This window comes from Peromyscus maniculatus, chromosome 19 (assembly GCF_049852395.1).
Source record: "Peromyscus maniculatus bairdii isolate BWxNUB_F1_BW_parent chromosome 19, HU_Pman_BW_mat_3.1, whole genome shotgun sequence".
Classification (NCBI taxonomy): Eukaryota; Metazoa; Chordata; class Mammalia; order Rodentia; family Cricetidae; genus Peromyscus; species Peromyscus maniculatus.
The window spans coordinates 74037169-74058001 of record NC_134870.1 but is presented as its reverse complement, the minus strand read 5'-3'; the positions used below and the strand labels follow the sequence as shown (position 1 = coordinate 74058001).

Here is a 20833-nt window from a genome sequence, read left to right as displayed (position 1 = left end):
CCTGTCTAGGAAGCTGGCATACAGTTGACTCACAGAACCCATGGCCTCCAGCATTCTGAAGAGGTTTGTGGGAAAGGATGCTATCGTGAGTAGCAAAGCCTCTTCTTTCTTTTGATGATATTTTAACATGCTTGGACCGATTCTCAGATCTGCAAAGGTGCCACATTTCTTCTCTAAGGTCTGAGGCCCTTTCAGGCTTGCTCTGGTGTCCCGTTCTGCGGCACCCGTCCAGTTTGCTTCCTGTTGATGTGATAAAACATTCCGACCATGATGCAAGTTCATGTTGACTTCCAGGTGACCATCCATCGTTGCCGGAAGTCAGGGAAGGAACTCAAGAAGAAACTGAAGCAGAAGCCACGGAGGAGTGCTACTTGCTGGATTGCTCACCAGTTCGTGCTCAGCTAGCTTTCTTATACAGCGCAGGATCGCCTGCCTAGGGAAGGTGCTGCCCACAGTGGGCTGGGTCCTCCCACGTCCATCATTAGTCAAGATGCTCTCTCACAAACATGACCACAGCCTATCTGATCAAGGCAATTCCTCCACTGAGGTTCTCCGTCCCATGTGATTTTATGGTCTGTCAACTCGACACTAACCGTTAACCACCACCACAGCCCTTTTGCATCCCTTTTCTGTCTTCAAATGCAGTGAATGTCAAAATCTCACTGGACCTCCTTAGGCAGTGAGGCGTTTTGAGGATGGGGCAGGCATACTTTGTGTCCTTGCTCTGCTCTTCAGTGTATAACTTCCTTCATGGTCCTGAGGTGGGCTGTAGCCCAAGGTCATCTAAGCAGCTGGTGGCATGTGCTGGGATTCTCCTCAGAGTCCAGCAGTGTTGAGCATACACTGGGTGTTTAAAAAGACACTCATGGATGCATGAGAGAATGTATGAATGAACTAATCCAATCCACCCCTCTCCCCAAGTAGATATCTGGACTTTGAAGGAGTGTAGCCACTTAGGAATTACAAGCTCCATGTCAGGTCAGAGGATGTAAGGAAGATAAAACTTAGGAGCCTGCCCTGCCGGTTAGGCCAGTTCCTGAGGTTTCTTGAATGGTAGCACCTGTACTCTGATAGGGTCTTTCTGGAGAGAGACAGGATGATGCATTGGCCTGTGCTGTGGTATCTGTCCAACAGGAGGTATTAGTAACTTCTCAGATCCTGAAGCCAAGTGCCAAGCTAGGCCTAGAGAGTTCTCTTCCCTAATCGTCCATCTGCCCAGTCATTACCAGTACTTATCAAATAGTACTCAAATTCAGCTGAGAACTGAATTGTCTACCCCCAAATATATCCGCAGAAATATTAACCCCCAGCACCTCAGAAAATAACTGTTTAAAGATGGGCCTGTCAAAGAGGAAACCCAGTTAAGCCTCAGCTCTTAGCTTGGGCCCTGCTCCAACATGAGAAGGGGAAGTGTAGCCTTACAGGGAGGGGACCATGGGAGATACACGGAGAAGGTGGCGCTTACAAGGCCTGGCAAGAGACCCACCCTATGGATTGCTGGACCCCAGACATCTGCCCTGTGACCTGTGAGAAAGAAAATGATCGAGGGGTTAGCCTTCTCTAATGCCCATGACAGCTGAGCCAGGACATCCTGGGCAGGTTTTAGCTCCTGAGACCAGTCCACCCCCCACCAGAAGCTTCCAGGAGTGTGGTTCCCCCAACTGCTTCCTGAGTGGATCCCCTAGACTACCCAGGGCGGTTGGAGTAATCTCCTTTCCTGGTTTTCCAAATTACTATAGCATAGATGGAAACTGGACATAGAATGGACAGATGGGCAAAAATTTGGCAAATGAATGAGGAGCAGTTGTTTATGACTGAAGACTCAGAAGACGGGGACTTCCCCATTTCTGGAAGCAGGAATGGCACTTGGAGGAAGTGACATCCAGTCTGTGGGACTGCATCATGACTCAGGAGCCCAGTCCCCAGCCTCCCTAAGCAGTGGCCTTTGTTCCCCAATGGGACTCCGGAACTGTCCTCTCCAGCTGGATGGCAGGACCTGGGTTCCCTTGCAGAGCCTCAGCGAGGGCATTGCCAATATCACAGCGTGGCACACTTGACCTTCCCCTAACTTCCTAGAGGTCTTTCTCAGCAGGAGAGCAATGGAAAGGCCAGGAACCCTTCTTAGTCTCTTCCCTATGACCAACGATGCCTGGAGTGTCTAAGAGAAGAGACTCAGTGTAACCAGAGTACTAAACAGGGGGTATCTGCCAGACACCTGAGGGCTCGCTGTCCTGGGGCGTTCAAGCCTTGGAGACACAGGGAACCCTCATAGTGGAGACACCAAGGGAGTCTCTACTGTTGTGTGGCCAGTCAGAGACAGATTGACATGACTGTTGGCATCTGGCTGTGTGGCTGAACGTATAAGGAGGGGCAGGGAAGAGCTGTTAGGTCGCCCCTGTATCTCAGTGTGGGAGGAGGAGAATTCTTCAAGGTACAGAGGGGCCTGGAGCGCCCTGGGCCAGTCCCAGTTCATGGCTCCAGATCAGAGGGTGGATGATGAATGGGGGTGAGTTTTCCCTGCAGGGCCCTCCCGACACTGGAGCACAGCTCAGGATCTGGAAGAAGAGGGCCTTTTCCTCGGACTCTGAAGAGCAGCAAAAAGCCTCAGCTGTCTTCCTTTGACAGGCTGAAGCAACGTCAAAGCGTTCCGTGTTGTTTTACAGTGTCGGGCAGCAGGAAGGAGACAGAGTCTTCTTGGAGCTGGGCTTTCAAATCGGTCGCTCTGAGAGGGGAGCTATCTTCGGTGAGAGAGATTCTAATCAAGCCGGCTCGGCCAAAGTGTGTTCCTTACGCCTGCCAGTGTCCAGCATTACAGACAACCACAGCCACAGAACCTGTCAGCAGGACTGAACTGTGTTATCGTAATGAGTCACCTTGACTCGACTCATGATTGGCTAGCCACTTACATATCTATAAAGCCGTAGTGGAGAAGCTAGAGAATCCTGTTTCGAACTCTCAGGAGAAGTACCAGCATGGAGAGCATAGACCTTCTCACTCCCTTTCTGGGGGTGACCTCAGAAAGTCCTGCGTGATTGCCCACTTGGCTGATGTGGAAGTGGACTTGGAACTGGAGTCAGACAGAGAGGCCTTACTGTTGGTTGCTATTAAAGAAACGCCACTCAGGCTACAGGAAAGGGGCAGTGGACATCTGAAAAGTGCTTCTCTGTGAGGGCCGTACCATATTTTGTCCCAAGTGGCAGGGCACATTGTTTTCTGTTGGACATGAGATTGATGAAAAAGAATTCGAGCGGTTTTTCTTCTGCTATGAATTAGGTGGGGGTGGGGGGAGTGGGGCTCAGAAAGCTGAGGCAGATGGACATTTGTGGTGGCTTTGATGAGAATGGCCCCCCAGGCACAGGTGTTTGCCCTGGTGGTGCTGTTTGGGGAGGGTTAGGAGGCGAGGCCTTGCTGGGGGAGGGAACCTTCTGGAACTGTAAGCCGAATAAACCCTTCCTTCTGTAGGTTGCCTTGGTCATGAGGTCTTATCAGAACAATAAAACGATAACTAAGAGCATATTTCCTCGGAATCAGAAGGATTCTTCAGTGATGAAGAATGAACAAAAATTTAGGCAATAGTATTCTGTGGCCACTTGGGGTCCACGTGACGATATTGAGTCGGGAGGGATTCAGAAAGTACCAGTGGCGTCACTGGTCAATCACTAGGAAAGTCCGTGAAGGGAACTTCACCAGGGAGAGGAAGTTGGGGCGCCTAACTCTGCCTGGCTGGAGGGAGGGGAGCCTAACTCTGCCTGGCTGGAGGGAGGGGATGGTTTCTATTATTCTCCCCGCCCTTGCTTATCTGTGCTTTCCAAACATTCTGTGACAAGCTGTAGAAGGCGTGGGGAAGGGACATAAAAGAACTGGAAACCACCAGTGCCCACCAGCCTGTGGCTGGGCTGCCGTCGGCTGGTATGTCATGGACGGTGTGAGCTTCTGAAGGCAGAGGGGACAACCCCAATTCTGGGGAAAACCTGGGTCATAAGTGTGGGATATGGGGAGCAATCAGAAGCCCTGCCTCACAGCTGAGCATCTGCGTGTGGGCTGCTAGGAGACTCAGAGACGTACAGCTAGGGCAGAGCAAGACCCTGGGTAGGAACTGGGAGAGGCATTGCTGATTCCACGGGGGAAGGCCCTGGATCTACTCACATTTCTGACAGCTGGACTCAGAAGGCAGATGTCTGAATTAGTACCAGGCTGAGGAAACGGCCCAACAACTTCCTCTTTGCCCACACCTAAGACGCAGGTCTAGCTTCCCAATCCAACATCAGGGCCTTCCTCTACAGAAGAGGCAGGCGCTGTAAGTACACTACCACAGGGAAGGAAAGTTCGTCACCGGTCACGAACGGGACTCAGTGTTCATGATTTCAACATGGAGGTTCAGGAGATAGCGGAATGTGGGAAAACTACTGACAAATAAGGGACGTTGGATGACGGGGACATTTATTCAAGAAAGCCAGCACGCTACAATCTCTGTTCTGCGAGCATCTGAGCCTAGGGTGCGCCCAGTGGCTCACAGGCGGGGCCCCTCCCACCCTCTGTACGACTCCGCCCCTTTCCTCCTTCGTTTTCTTTCCAGGCCACGATGTGATGCACCCACTGACAGGCAAGCCTCCCGAATGAATGAATAACAACACACACAACAAAGCAAAGAACAAGCCTCCATGCGGCCATTCAGGAACTGTCCTTGTGAAAACTCCGCTTTGCCTTTGGCTGGACTAAAGCCACACAGGACGGGAGGGTCGGCCGCAGCCGGGTCTTACCTTACTGGCTTTTTCTGCAGTTAGCTCTCGCTTTCCAGAGTGGTTTCCCATAGTGACTCAGCGGTATCCTCAAGAACTGGAAGAAAAGAGCAGGAGTCAGCTGGGAAGTTAACACTTCTGGATGTTTCATATTGTTCTTTGACCAGAGAAAAATCCCACGATTCACAGCAGTCACTCAGAACTCAAGAGACACACCAGAGTTGTCAACAAACGCTGTTCTTGGGCTCTCGTGGAAAGATCTAGAAAACAAAACGACACCAATGGTCCAGTTCTGCCCAGTGACCAACATTTGAGTATGAGATCATCTGCTATGATGTCTGTCCACTCAAGAAACCCTGCTGAGTATTCAAACACAAATGCACATACCCAGAGCTCCAACTCATATTTGAGTGTAACTCATGTTTGAGTGGAATGGGAGCGGAGATGGGGATGGGGAGGTGGATGGGTGGGGGAGATGAGCTGAGATGTCAGAAAATGATCTGCATAATTTTTCAAATGGAAAGTGATGAACAGATGTTCATGCTTCCTCCTGGAGAGCCGGGATGATCGTGGATGGCGAGGCCAGAGCGAGGCTGTTTCTTGTAAGTATCCAAAGAATGTGCAGAATTTGGAGGGAAGATCAAGTTGGATAAAGACAAGCACGTCCTCCTCATTGTCATTTTCTAGCCTTGGCCTTAGCAGCAAACATGTACTTCTTTTCCAAAGGATGCACAGAGCTAAAGAGTTTGGTCAGACCCCTTCCCAACAAAACAATTTCCAGCCATGAGCAGTCCCTAAGCAGAGTGCCACTTGTCCAATCTGTGACCCGATTCTTCCAGGAAATCAGTTAAGGGTCATTTAAAGATACGAGCGCTCAAGTGCCCGCTCGCCTGTCAAACCCAGGCAAGGTCAGGAAAGGATCAAAGTGACGCTGACTTTCAAAGTCGGAATGAAACATTACACAGCACAGCCGGAGTGAACGGCACATTCTGCTCTTTAAAACTCTTTTCATGGAAGTGAGGTGCCCCGCACCCGACTTCCCATCTCCCCCACACCTGGAGTGCTTCGGTAACTAAAGAAGGTTAAACCATGAGTGGTAGCACACAGATGTAATCTCAGCACTTGGGATGTGGAGCAGGTCCAGGCCAGCCTCATCTATACAGCTATTTCAAAGCCAGGCTGGGTTTACACTAGCTGGATAGTTCATATGGGTCATAAAACTCCTTTTGCAATTGTATATATAAAAAAAAGAAAATCAAGAATCCCAAAAAACAAACAAACAAACAAAGGAATGAAGAGGAAAGGGGAAGAGGAAGGGGAAGAGAAGAGGAAGAAGAAAGGAAGCCGGAAAAGAGAAAAGCTGACGCTGACATCATCACAGACTGGGGACAGGTCTCTCCTCAGCGGTCCCACAGCCCGGATGAATGCTGAGACGGAGTCACTGGGCTGGAGTTCAGTGTCTGACCTTTGCAGAGGGAGATAACAGGGCAGAGTCCCAAGCTCAGCAGCTTTCACTTGGTTAAGCAGTCAGGCGCCCCCAGTACTTTAATCCTTGTAAAAACACAGCACAAGCCACCTGGTGTAGATTGTCCGGCTCCCTGACTGGGTTTCAGGGACTGTAACTAAAACATGGCTGTTCTCTGTCTCTGCTCCTCACCTGGATTACCGATCTCTGTGGGTCCCTTGGAGCATACACTCTAATTTATGGAATAAAGCATTGCTCAACTGTACAACTAAATACAGCACCAAGAACTCACGCCACTATTATGTCTCCAGGGCAGCAATCACCTCTGGGCACCGGCCCCACAGGTGTGGGGTGGGAACAGCCAGGTGTAAAAGAGAAGCCACTCCTGCTTTCCGATGTGGGGCAGGAAAGGGTGCAGATCAGTGGTTCTCAATCTGTGGGTCACGACCCTTGGGAGGGGTCACATATCAGATATCATGTATATCAGACATTTACACTACGATTCGTAACAGTAGCAAAATTGCAGGTATGAAGTAGCAACAGAACAATGTTACGGTTTCTGGGTCACCACAACACGAGGAACTGTATTAAAGGGTTGCAGCATTAGACGGTTGAGAACCACGGGTGTCCATGGAAGTTAGCAGCTCCAGACGGCTCTGAGGGGGCTTTTAGAGGGTTCACTTGAGGCCCCTTGAGTGGAGGCAATCACTGTGCTGGTGAAATGGAAGACATGGCCATGATTAGCAACTAGGAAGAATCAGGGGACTTCTGTATTTGGTGTGTGTGTGGTCTGCCCTCCCTAGCAGGTAATTTTAGCATTCTAGTCTAGTCTGTCAATACGCTTGACTTAAAGTGGAAAAACTATCTGAAGCAGTCCTCTCAGTGGGAAATGGAGGTTTGAGGGTTGGGGCACTTAAAATGGATGGAGAGGAAGAATAGGAAAGAACGAATCTTCCATTTCCTGGGGTCTGACCCAAGCATGTGTGCTATTTGTCCACTGTCGACCTTAAGTCTAGGAATACATGCTGTCATTATGAACTTTGACCTCTAATTCCGAGCAATTAAAAAAAAAGCAATGTCAAACATATAATAAATAGAATAACAGTCAACAGCCATGTCTGGATCTACTTTCCTACTTAGGAACTAGGATGGGTCTATTCAGAACGAAACAGCAGCCTTCCCTAGCTCCGCCAGGCTCTGCTCCGCCCAGACCCAGGCACGGAGAAGCTTACGTGACTGTCTGCCTAACCCACATGACCATCCAGCCGGCCTCATCTTAAACCACCCTGGGATCTTCCTCACCTGGTCTCTGTCCACCAGCTCTCCCCATTTTCTCACTCCATCATCCCCACCACTGGGGTCGGCTAAACCTAACTGTGACACTTCCTTTTTCCAAAAGCAGGCCTCTGAGATTTGTCCCAAACTGGAACTGTGTGGCCACCTACATATTCTGGAGCAAGGAGAACTGCTTTGGCACAGGCCCTTCAAGCTCAGCTGTTGTCCCACCAAGCCAACACTCCATCATAGTGAGATTCCACCTGATGCCCGGGATGATGATGGGACCAGTATGTCCAGATCCCAAGGCTGCCAGACACAAACACCACGGAAATACCAAAATCACAAAACAGGCTTTTAAATAAACTTAGTTGTTGCTACGAGTAGTGGCGTACTTGGGAGACTGAGGGAGACCTAAGAGCCTGAGGCCAGCCTAGGCTACACGGTAAGTTCCAGGATAGCCAGGGTTACATTGTAAGAGCCTGTCTTTAAAACAACAGCAGCAGCAGCAGCAGTAACAAGTCTGGTTAACTTAGACTAGCCTTCCATGGATAACATATGAAATGGTAGAAGAAAGGTAAGTGACATGAAGTGACCACAGGTGTCTGATGGCCTCCTGAGGCTGGGCCTCCAGGGTTGCGTCCTTGCTTAGAGTGTGGTAATATGAAGCCTGCAGGTCCTTTGTTTTCTGGTCCTAGATGACAGATGGCCTTGTTAACTCCCATGACTGGTTTTAGGCCCTGCTTAGTTATTAAAGGCTGCAGCGTGGGCTCCTCATGACTGGGAACTTGAACCAACAGCCGCTGCCACAGAGCTGTTGGGAAGAGCCCACCACATTTGCAGTCAGCCTTGGGGTAGGCTCAGTTTTGCAGTGAACGTAACTGTTGGAGCCAGAGGAAAAATGTTGGAAGCGTAGACTGCAGGAAGCCTGATGGATGCTCAGGCTGCCCTTGGATAGCTAAGGACATTCTCCATACAGTAGAGACAGGGATCAAGGGGACATCCAGAGGCCATGGAGACTGTGACGTTCTTCTACACGGGTCAGCTTTGCAGCCTCAGGAGGACTTTGGGCCGTCTTGGATAGTGCTTACACTAAGATTGTCTCCTGTGCCAAGTGGAGGCTGAAACAAAGCCTTGGGGACATCAGTCCCCCCTGTGTGGTAGGAGACAGTCCAGTCTCAGCTGTGGTTTCTCTTTCTAATTATGTGCTCCCCAAACAGCTACGCATCTGAGCTTACCCAGGAGGAGAAAGCAGGAGGGGAGTCACTGGCCAGTCCACAGGAGACATTAGTGACTCATTCACCTGGCTCCTCAGTATTTTTCCACCTGTATTTTGCAAGGGGCTCAGATTTTCTAAAGGACAAACAGGACAAGTGAGATCTCATCTTGACTGAGCCTTTGGGTGGGTGTCCTTGGGTGAGGCTCCACTCCTTGGAGCCTCAGTTTCTTACGTAGTTGAAGTGATCCAAGCTCCCTTCCTGCCCTGGAAACCCTGGGAGCTGTAGGCTAGGGTTAGGGTAAGGATGTATGAGGGGGAGATTGTTCCTGTCTGTCCCCAGTGCTCAGGCCTAGCCTCGTGGGTACAGTGGTGACCAGCTGAGGGGTCCCTATCTCTTTTTTACTTCTGGCATATTGCTGAGTGCCTCCTCCACGCAAACTGCCATGGCCAGGGGAAGGGCAAAGGGCAGAAATGCTGCTGCACTGAGAAGCCCTGACATGACACAATGCCATTAGACAAGAGGCAAACCCCACTGCCACGGTGAAGGAACGAGCAGCGGGGTGGCACTGAGTGCTGTGGATGGGGAGGAGAGGACAGGAAGATGGGAAGACCAACCGCCTAACTTCCACGGGACCTTTGGGTATTAGAGGTGAGTAAGGCTGTTTCTGAGATAACTCTGAGTGCAGCTGATCAACCAGCCTGCCTCCATTTGGGGTTTGAAACCCATCTTATAGTAAAGACAACCTAGGTTCATTCCTGTTTATGATTAAATCTGTTTCTCAAGGATTGGGCTGTGTCCCACCTGTAACCTTAACTACAAACGGTTCTGTACTGCTGATTCCAGGAAATGGGAACAGTGACTTTGTTTCAAAAGAACATTATGACCCCCTTGCTATGACCACCTTGCTATGACCTCCTTGTCATAACCACCTTGTTATGACCACCTTGAAACCATGTCTTTGTTTCAGGTGTTTGTAATGATCAACGTGTTATGCTCATATTCAGCTTCTGTAACCCCGTCCATCAACCTGCCAAATCCCCTATTTGGAAGCCTCCTACCCCTGAACTATAAAAACCCTTATTTCACCCATGTCCAGTGCTGATCTCTTGAACCCCTCCTTTACATGGGGGGCAGCCTGTGTACATGAATAAAAATGCTTGCTTAATTAATTGCTTGCTTTAATTACTTTGGTCACGATTTGGGTCAGTGGTTTTTCTCCTCACACCTGTGGGACTAACACAGGCACACTGGCAAGGGGGACTCTATGATACCCTCACGGACACAGATTTGTTATAAGAGACGACCTCACTGGGATCAGTTCTAGACAGGTGGTCAGCAGACTGGCCATCCACCCCATCTTGTCCTTCCTCCAATGTAAGGAGTGGGCATTGCTGCTGTCCAGATAGCAAATATACAATGGCCAGGAGCTCCTTGTGTGTACTGCACAGTGTCCACTGCATGTCAGGGCTGGCTAAGATTCTGTAGAGCACACTTGTACATGCTGCAGGAGATAGGTGTCCCGTGCATTGCTGGACACAAACAGCTGTATTATTTCACAGATTTCAAGTGTTTTTTTTTAAGCTCTTTTTTTAAAGTGACATGCTGTTGATTGCACAACATGTTTTTCTTCTTTCTTTCTGAGTTCATGTTCAAGAAAGCAGTCCTAAAATAGGTGTTTCCATGGCGCTATTGGGATTATTTTTGCCACGATATGCTTTATCCTTCATATTTCTGTAAACCTTTGAAATTGGGAAGTCTTGCAGCGCTAGCCCTGCCAGCTCTGTTCCCGGGGCTGAGGAAGTCACACTCAAGGAGAGCAAGTGTGCGCACAGCTTTCTAGTCAGGCTCCACACTTGAAGTGCCTTTTGAGAGTTTCGCATATCACTGCTGATGGCAGAGTTGGAAGTGTGTCTCACTGAAGGTGGAGGCCAGTCTGAGTTTGAGCAGGCCTCATTCATCACATCATTTCATTTCACAAGCTAAACTCCTGAGGAATCCTGTCTTTCTTCCTGTAGATAATCCCAGTAGATAAAGGGTCCACCAATCATGACTCATGCATCTGAAATGTCTAAATCTTCCAGGCTCAAGTCTTTGCTTGGCTTGCCTTCCATACTTTCTCACTGCTGTGGCCCAGCTGAGAAGTTGCAAGGGAGACCTCTGGCCTCAAATACTTCAGTCTGTTTCTAGAGAAAGGAGTTTCCCCATCTGTGAGGCACTCTTAGGTTTTCCCAGGAAGCTAGCTGCTTTTGTGGATGTTTTTAAAGAACAGAACCTGGGGCCATCCGGATAGCTCAGTGGGTAAAAGGCACTGGCCACCAAGCTGGGGGATCTGAATTCCATCCCTGGGATCCACAGTGTGGAAGAAGAAAACAAGTTCCTCATAGCTGCCCTCTGATTCTCTAATGTGCACATGCACGCACTCACAACGCATACATGTACACACGGTAAATAAACAAGAAATAAATATGTATTATCTCTTGCTGTGCATGCATGGAAGAGACCTTCTCCCAGCCCTACCCTTTTCTTACAATTTGGGACAAAGAACCTGTGGTTATCTGCCAACAGAGCAGCCCAAGTGGAGACCATTTCCCAGCATCCCTTGCAGTTGCATGTGGCCATGTCCAGGCAAGGGGCTTTCTGCTTTTACCAAGTCCTGTTCCGTGTCTCAACTAGTCACCAAACAAGCAAAATTTCTCTCCGTGTCTATAGACTATAACATGCACAGGATGCTCCCGCACAAAGCATGCTAATTGAGATGGATTTTTATTAAACCCTCTCACATTTCCTGAGAAACGGAGAGAGTCAACATTAGCAAAGGCTTAAAGTCTCTCTACAGGGTTCCTTTCTCTGCCTTTTCAAGTTCCTTCTCTCCTTTCCAGTCCTTGAAGCTTTGTTTTCAACAGTGTGTGCATGTTATCACTAGCCACTGGCGCTTTGTAGATGAACCTCCTGTACTGCCCAGGAGCTCTGCTTTGTATCCCTGGGCCACATGTTCCTAGAGACTGTTCTGCTGGGTGTGGAAGGAATCCATGCTTGATGAGAGGACTAATGTGTGGATCCTCTGGATTAAAAGGGCCCAGCGCCGATAGTGGAACCGTGGCACGCTCCTGTGGTCATGTGGTATTTGGGAGGTGACAGATACCCAATCTAGAAGAATTCCATTGAAGGAAAGGCTACGGTAGACTGCATGGGTCAGAAGGCTTCTCTGGAGGAAATCCTGGGTAGAGTTTAGTTGGAAAGAGAGACCAACGTCCCAGAAATAGGAAGATCTGACTAAAGGAAATATAAATGGGGAGAGGGAGCATTTCGGAAGGTCAGCATCATGTCCCTTTGCAGGAAGGCTGGATGCAGGACAAGAGGGAGGTTTCCTCCCAGAGTCTGCAGCCGGAAGTCTCCCTCCCCTGTGTGACCAGGCTAAGCAGGTCCATGCTCTGGAGACTCCTATCTCCTCTGCAGAACCCCCAGAACCATAGACCGACCTTGTGCCTGGACCAATGGGGGCAGCTTCTCAGCTGATACCTCTCTTGGCATGCCTGTCCTCCTGCAGATAAAGTAAGCCCCGCCCAGAATGTGGACACAGATAGCCACACATGGAGGGTGCAAGTGGCCCTGTTTTAAAGAAAAACAGGGAAGAAACCTAACAGAGCAGGGGACACACATACAATAAAAGGTCCCAAAGGGAACAAATGCTGAGTGACCGGGCTTGTTCCTTAGTGTCTGTGTCCTCTCTGAGTCTGTCCCGCTCTGTCTGTGTCTCTTTCTTTCTCTGTGTCTCATCCCTTTCCTCTTCTCCACTTTCTTTATCAGCACTTATGAAATCATTGCTCTACCATCTACATTCTCCTAACACCCTGTGCTTAGAATACAGCAAAGAGCTAACAGCATCACCAAAATGACAGCTAAACACCACTGTATGCATGTGCGCACACAGAGGTATACACAAACACAGGACACATTCACAGACACACATATACATAGACATACATTCATACATACATGTACACACAGATATACACTCACATACACACATACAGACATACAGTCACACATATACTATACTCATACATACATAGACACATACAGATACAGACACACACACACACACACACACACACACACACACACACACACACACACACACTGCACCTCAGGCTATGTGAGGGTCAGAAACCTGCATCCATTAAGGGCTAAGTGGCTCTGTGTTCTGTCCCAGCACTTCCCTTTTTTAGGCTCCCTAGAGAGAGGAGGTTGGGAAGAGTTGGCTTTTCTCTCCCTGCATTTCCTCTTTGCAACCCTGGCTCTGGCTCTGTGGACTGGAGACGGCTTCCACCAGGTAGCAGCAGACAGGGCAGGTCCCATCCTTGCTTCTTTGGCTCGTTTTAGCTTTCCCCTACCATTCTGTACAAGGAAGGGCTTAATCTCTCTCTCTCTCTCTCTCTCTCTCTCTCTCTCTCTCTCTCTCTCTCTCTCTCTCTCTCTCTCTCTCTCCCCCTCTCTCTTGCTCTCTCCCTCTCTCGCTCTCTGCACACACATGGAGCCAAGGTGCTTCCTATGTGGCTCCCTCCCATCCTTGGTCAACCCCCTCCTTCCTGAGAGTTGTCTCAGTGATGGCCTCTCTTCCACGTTCCAGACCCAGGGACGTCAGCTTTGGAGCGTCAGGGTCTTGACGCCTCCATCTGCTCATTGCTTGCCTGTCTTTGAGACTTGTCAGGTTTAAATATATCAACAGCACAGAACACTGTCTGAACGTCATCAAAATTCACTGTAGAGGGAAGTTCCAGAACTGCAGAAAAGCGGAAGCTCTCGGGAATCGGATTTCATTTCATTCCTTGAGTTTACCACTTCAGAGTATCAGCTGACTCTGGTGAGTCGTCCCCAGAGTGAATCAGCAGGCTTCTGGTCCTGAGGCTGCCGGCTTGCTCTCAGGTACATCCTCTGTACAGCAGCTCCCTCCTGCTCAGGCTGCATCAGCTCCAGGGCTATTCGTGTAAATGTGCAAGTGTTTGTGCATCTGTGTGTGTAGGTCAGAGGCCAACTCCAGACATCATTCTGCAGGCACTATCTGCCTTGTTTATGGAGACTGGTTCTCTCACTAGGATCTGGGGCTCACTGATTAGGCTAGTCTGACTCTTCAGTGAGCCCGAGGGATCTGCCTGTCTCCACCTCCCCAGTGCCGGGATCACTCGTGCACACCCTCATACCCATGAGTTCTGGAGATGGAATTCAGGTCTTCAGGATTGTATGGCAAACACTTCACTTCCTGAGCCACCTCCACAGACTCCGGCTTGAGATTTCTGTACTTATCTATTCACAAGCCTGTGATTAGAGAGGATGCTCAGCTTTGGCAGCTTTTACGGGAACATATGGAGCTCTCCAGGAGAAAATAACAGGGCCACCAGGAAGCTGCTAGGTCTGTAAGACCAGACAAGCCAGGACAGCACACCCCTGGGGCCCTGCTTATCTGGACTTGGACGGGCGACTCACTCAGGTAGCCGCAGTTTGCTCCCCTCCTCTTTGGCCTCTCTGGTGGCTCCTAAGTCATGTCTCTCTGAACTGGTCATAAGGAAGAGCTGTCTCTCCCTGCCAGCTTCCGTGAGGCGGGGTCACAGGTATGCTTTGCATCCCAGGCATGTGCCGCACAGCCGCGCCCACCCGGGTTGGGAAGGGACTGGAGAGGAAGCACCCGAGGCTCTAGGAGCGGACGTGCCAGGACAGCACCCTCTGGTCCCACCTTCCCTGACTTGCTCTGGGGACTTGGCACCAGTTTCTCCTTATCTGTAGAGGCCTAGGTGGCACACTCCACTTCCTGGTGGTGCCCTGGAGGGCGGGTAATGTTTGCAGGTACAGGGACACAGGGCACCGGCTTGGGCTCTCCCCTCCATGTCAGTCGCGACTTCATCTTCAGGCACCTCTCTCCCCAAATGGTGGGTAGTCACAGCATTGCTATGACCATGGTCACACGTCCAGCGTGACTGAGGCACAGCATGGCAATTACAGAAGCCACACACACCCTCGGCATGGTGAGCCAGTGACAACCAATAGAACTGTTTGTCTGTGGTCTCAGCCTTCCTCTAGCCTAGCCTCTTCAACATCAGCACCAAGGCATGCTTTACGGAGGGAGTCATATGCTGGCCCATGCACCGGTCACAGTTTGCTGGTGACCTCAGGGGAGCTATAATCCGAGTCACGATGAACACTAACTTGCCTTTTCTGAAACAAGACAACTGCATCCCAGAGTTGTTGATCTCAATCTCCCGATTCTAATCAGAGGAAGGAATGCCATGCCGTGACGTCACCAGAGTCTCATGGGAGATCTGGCCTGGAGCCCATCTCCTAATGGGTGCCACATCTTTACAAGTGCATGTGGCATTTTACTGAGTGACTTCCCTCCAGAACTCTCTGGAAGTTTCCAGAGCCTATCAGATCATAATCAGGGAAAAGAATGCAATAAGAAGCCAGCCAACCCCACCGTGACCTTGGAGAAGAAATGGCTTAGCCTGTCTCCTAAGAGTCACAAAGGCAGGCAACTTACTTCTGAACTTGTCCTCCTAAGCCATGACGGGATGATAAAGAATGCTGTGAGTGGGCTGGGGCGCCAGCTCAGGGGGTGAAGGGCTGACAGCACGGCGAGCATGAGGGTCTGAGTTTGGAGCCCCAGAACCCATTAAGAAAGCTGGGTGTGATGCCGCAGACCTATAATCCCAGTGCTGGGAAGTCGAAGAGGAGAGTGTTCACCGGTTCAGCTGAATCAGTGAGCTTCATGTTCCCTGAGGGACTCCGTCTCCAAGCAGGCGGCAGACAGAGATTGGGGAAGGCACTCAATGATGGGCTCTGGTCTCTGCACATGTACACACACAGACACGTATGCATGCATGCATACATACATACATGCATGTTACATACATACATACATGCATACACAGACAAAGAATGCAGCAAGTGACAATGGCATTGACAGGAAAGGAAGGGGCAGTAAGATAGGAAACAGGGAACTCTGGGTGGACCTCACCTTGGCCTCACTTACCATGTGCCAGGCTGGCTGAACTCCCAGAAAGGCACTTTCTTATGCAACCTACTTTTTGGCATGGAAACGTGTGAAGTTTAGAGACAGTGAGCGGCAGAAGTCCACCTATCAGTCGCAGGCAGAGCTGGGTAGAAGTGTTGCGTGGCCCCGTTGGGTCCCCTCTCCTGACTCTTGCGCAGCGTGCTGCCTTTGGAGTTTTTGTTCAAGTTCACGGACTGACCAGATGATTTGGTGTTACAAAGAGAGGGATCTGGCTGGGTTGGAGTCTTGGACTGACGGAGGAAAGATGCTCTGACAAATTGAGGGGCTGCTTCTCCTGCATTTCACCCCAACTCATAACATGCTTCTCTTCACATGAAAATTCACCACAAGATGTCAACAGAGAGGGAGACATTTTATTTTTTAAAAATTGATTTTATGAGTATGAGCATTTGCTTATGTGTATGTTTGTGCCTGGTGCCATGAATCTGAGCTTCTTGAGTGTTTTCTGTGTGCCACGTGAGGTTTAAACAATGTCTTTGGGCCTAAGAAAGTGAAGATACTTTGGAAGGCTGGACAGGATACCAGAAGACTGAGGTTTTATGATCTTGCTGCTCTAATGGAATCAGGATGATAAAGAAATGCTTTTCATGGCAATGGAAGTGGTCTGAGAATTGCAAGCACTTGGCAGGGTGAACTGTCAGTCCTGTGGCTTTCCTAAACTGTCAACATGTGTTTCTCCAAATTACAAAATCTGCACACGCTCTTTGATCCCAGTCGTAGACTCCAAGTGAGGAGTGTGTGTGTGTGTGTGTGTGTGTGTGTGTGTGTGTGTGTGTGTGTGTGTGTGTGTGTTCTAAAGACAACAGAATCCCCTTAAAGGGGTATGTGATGGAGCAGGAGGAAATGGTCTAGAGATAAAGGCCTGAATTCTACCTATCCTCATCCCTGGTAGGCACCTGGTCTCTCTGAGTGTGGTCCAATTTTCTTCCCAGAACATGGACACTGGGCTTGGGAGGCTCAGCCGGAAGTGCCTACACAGTGCTCTGATTTCTGCAGGGATAGGTGTGAGCTTGTTGAGAATGCTCAGGGACAGGGGTATCTTTAGAAACACAGCATTTCCTGAGGAGGTGTCAGCAAAGCCGTCTGCATGGAGTCAGCTGCTGACACTGGATTCACGAGGCTGGAGGCCAAGTGCAAGGTGAGAGACAAAACACTCAGTGTCACAGTGTCCACCAAGTGATCAGTGACAGAGACAGCAGTGGAAGTCGAGAGGTGAGGGGAGTTCCGACACACACACTCACACACACATATAGACACACATATACATACTCACACATACACACTCACACACATATACACACATTCAATACACACACACAGACTCACACACACATACATACATTCAATACACACATATACATACATACTCACACACACATACATACTCACACACATACACACATTCACACACATATATACACACACATATATACACATTCACACACATACACACCTAGACACATATACACACTCTCACACACATATACACACTCACACACATATACACACACTCAGTATACACACTCAATACACACACTCACACACCTATACACTCACACACATATACACACACCCACACACATACACACTCACACACATATACACATACTCAATACACACAGTCACACACATACACAGTCACACACATACACACTCACACACATGTATACATTCACACACACATACACACTCACACACATACACACACATATACACTCACACACATATACACACTTACACATATAAATAAACACACACATATACACACTCATACCCTCACACATACACTCATGCAAGCATGATACAGGGCACTAGAAGAGAGAAACAACATGTGCTTGCTTCCCCCTGTCACTACGAGGATCGCCTGCCACCTTGTCAGGTTGCCCTGAGCAACGGCCATCCCAGAATGGAGAGCAGAGAAGACCCAGGAACAGAGGGAGCAGCTGTGCTCACTCCACTCAACCTTGAGTCTCCTGAGAGACCCAGTGGGTGCTCCCAGTGAGTGCTCCTAGTGAGTGCTCCAGGCCCGGTTCTGCCACCACAGGTCCCACACTCAAATGTCTCTCAGCCAGATCCTGGGTGCTATGCACTCTGTGACAACACCCAGGGCCCTTGCATGCTGCTCACTTCATTGGGAGCATGACAAGGTGGGTCCTAGTTTTTTTCACTGAGGGCAGTGATAGCACATAGTAGGTGCTCAGTCCAGTGAATGAAAAGATGGGGAAATGGAGCTCTAAAGCCATTTTATCTTACCCCAGACCAGGAACATGCACATGTACACACACACACACACACATACACACACACACACACACACACACACACACACACACACACACACACACGGGGCAGGGGGAAGTCTACATGCTTTGTGGGTCTTAGACTATTCCTTGGGTCGTGACGTTAGGTCTAAACAATGTGTAGGCAAGAGGAGTTGGGTGTGAAGACCAGAGTCTAGGTACTGTGAGGACCAGGGGTTTGGTTCTGTGAGGACCAGGTCTGGGTACTGTGAGGACCAGGGTCTGGGTACTGTGAGGACCAGGGGTTTGGTTTTGTGAGGACCAGGTCTGGGTACTGTGAGGACCAGGGTCTGGGTACTGTGAGGACCAGGGGTTTGGTTCTGTGAGGACCAGGTCTGGGTACTGTGAGGACCAGGGGTTTGGTTCTGTGAGGACCAGGTCTGGGTACTGTGAGGACCAGGGTCTGGGTACTGTGAGGACCAGGGGTTTGGTTCTGTGAGGACCAGGTCTGGGTACTGTGAGGACCAGGGGTTTGGTTTTGTGAGGACCAGGTCTGGGTACTGTCACAACCAGGGGCAGCTGTGATCCATGCAACCTCACACAGCAGGGAGAGAGCAGGAGCTGAGGATTGGAGACCCATGTGTGGCAGGGACCTCTGTTTAAGCAGGTGCACCTCAGTGCACACCCTGTTCCTAGGGGCGCTCCCTCTGTTGCAGAAGTGTCAGTACAAAGGGGATGTGTTCCAGGTGTCTTCCAGACAGACAAACTTGCCTTCCCTCACATTGGGCTGACAACCTTAAATGCCAGAACCCAGTGAGGCGGAGGAAGAGGAGGCGGGGAGGAGCAGGAGGCTGGCACCTCAGATGTGCTAACTGCTGGCCACTGTCGGGATTAGGCTTAGACCCCTGCATACAGGGTTGCACAGAGATTCCTGTCTCCATAGATGTGACTGTGCCTTCCCAAAAGGATCGCTTGTGATTTAAAATGCCTGCACTCTGCAAAGTCACGATCCTAGCGTCTCAGTCAACCTATGTTAATTCACTCACAGCCCTGGGGGAAGAACGTATCGATGAATGAATTACTTTTTCCCTCCTGGTGTAGGGAACACACTCCCCTGAGACTTCAGCCAGTCTTTGCTAAAGCAGAAGCATACAAAACTGGGTCAATCCATAGAGCATCTGGCGCAGCTGTGACCAGTGACAGCAGGAAGACACGTGACCACTTTCATAAAGGGGCAGGCTGTGATGTGGGACAAGGTGCAGGGACCTCAGGGGGGGTCTTGTTTTTATTTCTTCCCTGAAGCCTACTGACTCTGCTGGTCTACGGCTCATTTTCCATCCCTTCTCTGTCCGCCTTCGTATTCCGAGTCTCTGGATCTGCCTTGTACAGGCAGCCGTCCGTCCCAATGATTCAGTGTGCAGTCTGTCTATAGGGTGGTGGGAACTCACACCTGCCCAGCTGGTCTGTTTTTCACCCTCAGTAAGTTCTGCAAGCTATCCGCCACCTTATCATAGAGTAAGTAGTTGGTAGATTTCCCATGTCCCAGCCTATCGGCACTCGGGACAAATCTCTCCCACTCGCGTCCCCCAAGTAAACACACAGAGACTTATGTTAATTATAACTGCATGGCCATGGCTCAAGCTCTTGCTAGCTAGCTCTATATCTTAAATTAGCCCATAACTATTAATCTATGTATCACCACATGTTCTGTGGCTTTACCTGCATCCCATTACATGTTGCTCCTTGGGCTGCTTGCTGGCATCTCCTGACTCTGCCTTCCTCTTCCCAGAATTCTCCTAGTTGCTTGCCCCACCTATACTTCCTGCCTGGCTATTGGCCAGTCAGTGTTTTATTAAATCAATTTATAAGAGCGTTATCCCACAGCATTTCCCCTTTTCTGTCTAATCAAAAAGGAAGGTTTTAACTCTAACATAGTAAAACTACATATAATAGAACCCCGCTGTCCTGGAGGCCTGGGTATACTGTGTGAGTTACAGCTTGAGGGATTTCCAGTTTTCATTGGGTTTGTTTGGAGGTAACCCCACACGAGTAAAGGAGCTCTGTGTTAGGAAATGGGATAGTTAATCACTGAATGCCTTGCATTAGCAGCATCCAGATGACTTCGGAAGCAGTGCCTGGGAAGAAACTCCCCAGAGAAGGTTGGGCAGACGCCAGGGCCCCTCCCTGCATCTAGACACCCAATACAAAGTTAGTTCGATAGAAAGAGGTCAGATATAAACCTCTGCAGGTTACGTCTTGCAAATTCTACCCGTGTGGGGAGGATCATTCAATGAAGTCCTGGAGACTGGGGCTCAGTGAGGTACCAGTGTATGTATGTATGTATGTATGCATGTATGTATGTATGTATGCATGTATGTATGTATCATTCATCATTCTCTCTTTATATTACCTATCTATCATCTATTTCTATTTACTTATCCATCTCTCTGTTCTGCTATGTACGTACGTACGTACATACGTACGTACGTATGTATGTATGTATGTATCTATCATCTATCTATCTATCTATCTATCTATCTATCTATCTATCTATCTATCTATCTATCTCTTATCCATCTCCTGTCATCAATCTATTCTATCTTTGTTTTTCTCTTCCTTCCTTTCTTTTTACCTACCTTCTTATGAATCTTTCTATTATCTATCCATCCTTTCCTCCATCTATGTAGCTATCATCTGTCATCTGTCTGTCTGTCTATTTGAATCTACCTATCATCTATCTATCCACCTAATCCAATTACTTGCTATCAGGCCTTATACTGATCTCTGCCTCTCTGTGTACTACCTCCCCTTCTATGATGATTCCCAAC

General features: G+C 49.3%; 1 protein-coding gene across 4 annotated transcripts in view; it reads right to left on the bottom strand.

Moving 5' to 3' along the window:
- Positions 1–20833, bottom strand: part of Mbp (myelin basic protein) — a 112268-nt gene that overhangs the window by 82592 nt on the left and 8843 nt on the right. For all 4 annotated transcript variants that reach the window (XM_042264067.2, XM_076555627.1, XM_015992703.3 and 1 more), the window contains exon 2: positions 4761–4836. In XM_042264067.2, coding sequence (XP_042120001.1) covers positions 4761–4811 — 51 coding nt within the window. In that variant the 5' untranslated portion in view covers positions 4812–4836. The remainder of the gene's footprint in view (positions 1–4760; positions 4837–20833) is intronic.